This window comes from Ailuropoda melanoleuca, unplaced genomic scaffold, assembly GCF_002007445.2.
Source record: "Ailuropoda melanoleuca isolate Jingjing unplaced genomic scaffold, ASM200744v2 unplaced-scaffold3668, whole genome shotgun sequence".
NCBI lineage: Eukaryota > Metazoa > Chordata > Mammalia > Carnivora > Ursidae > Ailuropoda > Ailuropoda melanoleuca.
In genome coordinates this window covers 1-4857 of record NW_023207925.1, presented here as the reverse complement: position 1 = coordinate 4857, position 4857 = coordinate 1, and the positions used below count along the sequence as shown (strand labels likewise).

At 42.4% G+C, this 4857-nt stretch overlaps 1 gene segment (V, D, J or C); it reads left to right on the top strand.

Annotated features, from left to right (window-relative positions):
- Positions 1–2605: 2605 nt before the first annotated feature.
- LOC105235261 lies at positions 2606–3179 on the top strand (the record flags this gene model as incomplete). The annotated part of the segment is given in 2 exon segments: positions 2606–2762; positions 2866–3179. Coding segments are annotated over 2 exon segments (360 nt in total), but the record flags the coding sequence as incomplete, so codon positions are not given.
- Between the last annotated feature and the right edge of the window lie 1678 nt (positions 3180–4857).

Genomic DNA, 4857 nt, shown 5'->3' with positions numbered 1-4857 from the left:
TCTCTGTCAACATAGATCCCAAGCTGCCTATAGAGTCAGAGGATATGCAAATAGGGCCCTCACTCCTCTGATTAAACCACCCCAGCCCTGACCCCAGCAATGGGAGAGAAGCTCCAGCCCCAGGATCCCCAGGTGTTCCCATTCAGTGATCAGGAGAGAACACAGAAAACTCACCATTGACTTTGTGCTTGGCTGAGTTTTCCTAGACACACTATTTAAAAGTTAATTTATGGTGACCAAGAGTCACTGAATATGTGAGTGGATATGAGTGAGAGAAAAGGTGGATGTGAGAGAGTTTCCTGACCAGGATGTCTTGTGTTTGCAGGTGTCCAGTGTGACGTGCAGCTAGTGGAGTCTGGGGGAGAGCTGGTGAAAGCTGGGGGTCCCTAAGACCATCCTATGCAGCCCCTGGATTCACCTTCAGTGGTTACTGGATAAATTGGGTCTGCCAGGCTCCAGGGAAGGGGCTTCAGTGGATCGCATCTATTAGCTATGATGGAAGTAGCACAAGCTGGGGAGCCTGGGGACATGAATGTGTAACTGTCTCCAGAGGCAGGAGGACAAGAACGTTCCAGAACAATCATGCCAGAGGGAAGAGTGAGGGAATTCTTTCTCCCTCTGCATTTCATTCTCCTCAGAACCTTAATGAATTGGATAATGCCCACTTACACAGAGACCATGGGTGCGAATACCAATCTCTTCTGGACACAGCATTACAGGCACCCACAGAAACAATGTTTAATCTGGGCACCCAGTCACGCTGCAACAGGGTTAACCACCACAAATGAACCTTCGGTAAACCTGGGCATCCATATGCATCTCTGTTAAGTCACACTCAATCTGAATATAAAGAAAAGAACATGGTCATAACTTCACATTCTAAGATACACATATCCTGCATGTAACCAAGAACACAAAATCCCTTTACCAAAGTAAAGAAAAACATTGATAATCATATATTACTTGTAGGGGACTTTGACACCCCCCTCACAGTAATGGACAGATCATCTAAAAGATCAACAGAGAAACAAGAGCTTTGAATGACACATTGCACCAGATGGACCTCACAGATATATACACAGCATTCCATCCTAACACAACAGAATACTCATTGTTCGTGAGTGCTCATGGATATTATTCCAGAACCAATCACATAGTGGGTCACAAATCAGGTCTCAACAAATACCAAGAGATTCAGATCATTCCCTGCATATTTTCAGACCACGAGGCTTTGAAACTGGAAATCACTGTAAAATCATTCACAAGAGGAAATTTGGAAGTGAAAGAGCACCCTACTAAATAATGAATGGGTGAACAAGGAAATTAAAGAAGAATTTTAAAAATCACGAAACTAATGAAAAGGGAGCACACCTGTTCAAGACCTACAGGATACAACAAAGGTGGTCCTCAGGAAGAAGTACATTGCAATACAAACCTCTCTCAAAAAATTAGAAAAACCTCCAATCCACAAGCAAACTTTACACCTAAAGGAGCTGGAAAGGAACAGCAAATACAGCCTAAACCAAGCAGAAGTACAGAATAATAAAGATTAGAGCAGAAATCAATGAAATAGAAACCAGAAGAACAGTAAAGCAGATCACTGAAACTAGTACATTCTCTGAGCTCCATATCTACATCTGCACAGTGAGAAGCAAATGTATTATAATATCAGAAATAGGAAAAAATTCTTATCCCAACCAACCACTTAAAAAATAAAATTCTGCTATGCTCACTCTACAGAAAGTTGCCAAACATTAAAATACATGATTCTTGCTACAGACAGCAACATGGTTGAATTATCAAGGATTTATGCAGAGAAAAAGAAACTTCTACAAATGAAATAACATACAGTATAATTGCACATCTATACACTCTTCTGAATTAAAACTAGTTTAAGTAACATGAGAAATACCCAAGTTATGTGGGGACAGGGAGAGAAAGGGAAGGAGGAGGAGGAATTCCAGGGAAAACAGAGAAAATCTGAGGGAGAACTGGTTTGCTCACTCTGGATAATGTTGATTGTGACTCCAGCGTTTATCATATGACACATTCTACATGTGTGCAGTGCATCCTGTGTCTAGTAACTCATCAAAACTAATAAACACAGAGATGACTCGGGAGGAACATATAGATATTGACATGTTAGAAAACCCACCTGCACGACACTGATTCTCTCCTTATTTTAAGTAACTCTAGAGCAGGTAACATCATCCTGTCCCCATTACTCGAGGGGTTCAACGTTTCTCACGTGGTTGCCCTCTCTGTCCTCAGTGTTCAGGGGCAGGAGGTCGTCCTTGAATACTGGGGCTCACTCTAAACCTGCATGTGTTCTTAGACACCTCACAAACCCTCTAAAATTCTGGGTGAGGGTACGATTCATTATGGGATAACAGAACACCTATCCTGCAGGATTTGTGTGAGTATGTAAAAATGAAGATGCACAAGGAAGCCACGTATATACATGGGAAACTTACAAAATGAAAAGTCAAATTTAAAAAAAAAGTGGTCAACACCAGCAAAACAATTTGCTCTGGTTACTGGCCTCCATGTCAGCATCGATCCCAAGCTGAATATATAGTCAGAGGACATGCAAATAGGGCCCTCCCTCTGCTGATTAAAACAGCCCAACCCTGACTCTGCAGCTGGGAGAGGAGCCCCAGCCCCAGGGTTTCCAGGTGTTCCAATCAGTATCAGGACTGAACACAGAGAACTCACCATGGAGTCTGTGCTCGGCTGGGTTTTCCTTGTTGCTCTTTTAAAAGGTAACTCATGGTGAACAAGAGTCATGGAGTATGTGAGTGGATCTGAGGGAGACAAGCAGTGGGTGTGTGACAGTTTCCTGACCAGGATGTCTTGTGTCTGCAGGTGTCCAGTGTGAGGTGCAGCTGGTGGAGTCTGGGGGAGACCTGGTGAAGCCTTGGGGGTCCCTGAGACTATCCTGTACAGCCTCTGGATTCAGCTTCAGTAGCTATGGCATGAGCGGGGTCCGCCAGGCTCCAGGGAAGGGGCTGCAGTGGGTCGCATACATTAGCTATAGTGGTGGTAGCACATACTACACAGACTCCATGAAGGGCCGATTCACCATCTCCAGAGACAACAGCAAGAACACGTTCTACCTGCAGATGAACAGCCTGAGAAGAGCTGATGACACGGCCGTGTATTACTGTGCAAGTGACACAGTGAGGGGACATCAGTGTGATCCCAGACACAAATCTCACTGTAGAAGGGGATCTGGACCAGCAGGGGTGCACACTAGTCAACTTTTCTGTCCTTAAGCCCCAGGAGCAGCTGCAGATGGAGGTTGTGGGCAGGTTTCCTATCAGGGTCTGGGGTTTCCTCTCCATAGAGCAGTTTCCCCCAGGGACCCTCTCTGCACACATGATCCTGTGCTTACGTCTTCACTCTCTGACTTAGGAAANATGATCCTGTGCTTACCTCTTCACTCTCTGACTTAGGAAATTTTTCTACTGATAAAGCAGATATAGTAAAAACCACAAAATACACAGTAATTTACATTATTTATTCCTATCCCTAAATACCAATGTATTGGTATTGGCTATTGTGGACAATTCTGCTATGAACATTGTGGTGCATATGGCCCTTCTCTTCACTAAGTCTGTATCTTTGGGGCAAATACCCAGTAGTGCAATTTCTGGCTCATGGGGTAGCACAATTTTTAACTTTTTAAGGGACCTCCACACTGTTTTCCATAGTGGCTGTACCAACTTCCTTTCCCACCAACAATGTATTAAAAAAATAAAAGTAAATAAATAAAGTAAAAAATAAAAGAAACTATAAAAAAATAATCATGTGCTCTAATTGGCTCACTGAACACAAGTTTTAAAAAAATTTGCAGGAGGTAATGTTGTGAGAAAAAATTAAAGCACCCCAATTTTCATAGCAGAATTGTCCACAATAGCCAAATTCTGGAAGGAGCCAAGATGCACTTCAACAGATGACTGGTTTAAGAAGTTGTGGTCCATATATACAATGGAATATTACTCAGCTATCAGAAAGAACGAGTTCTCAACATTTGCTGCAACATGGACGGCACTGGAGGAGATAATGCTAAGTGAAATAAGTCAAGCAGGGAAAGACAATTATCATACGGTTTCACTCATTTATGGAACATAACAAATAGGAAGATCGGTAGGAGAAGAAAGGGAAGAAGAAAGGAGGGGTAAACAGAAGGGGGAATGAACCATGAGAGACTATGGACTCTGGGAGGGCTTCCAGGGCAGGGGGGGGATGGGATAGGCTGGTGATGGGTATTAAGGAGGGCACATATGGCATGGTGCAGTGGGTGTTATATGCAAGTAATGAATCATGGAACTTTACATCAAAAACTAGGGATGTACTCTATGGTGACTAACATAATAAAAAAACTATTATTAAAAAAAACATTTCAGAAACTGGGTGAGGGTATATGGGAATTCTTTATATTATTTTAGCGATGTTTTTGCAAATTTACATGATCTCAAAATAAAATGTTAAAGAGCAACAACACACACACACACACACACACACACACACACACACACGGACACAAAAGAATTCTAGGAGGAACATTCCCCCATCCAAATCCTGAAATTATACTCAAAATTGCGTGTTCCAAATGGCGGTGGCTGGAGGGGAGGAAAAGGGGATGGGGTAAATGGATGATGGGTATTAAGGAGGGCACTTGATGGAATGAGCACTGGGTGATATATGCAACTGATAAATCACTAAATTCTACCTCTGAAACTAATAATACACTATGTGTAAACTAAATTGAATTTAAATCAACCTTTTTAAAACATTAAGAAAGAAGGAAAAGAATCAATCCGGTCCAGGGTGTAACTCAAATGTCCTTGTTTT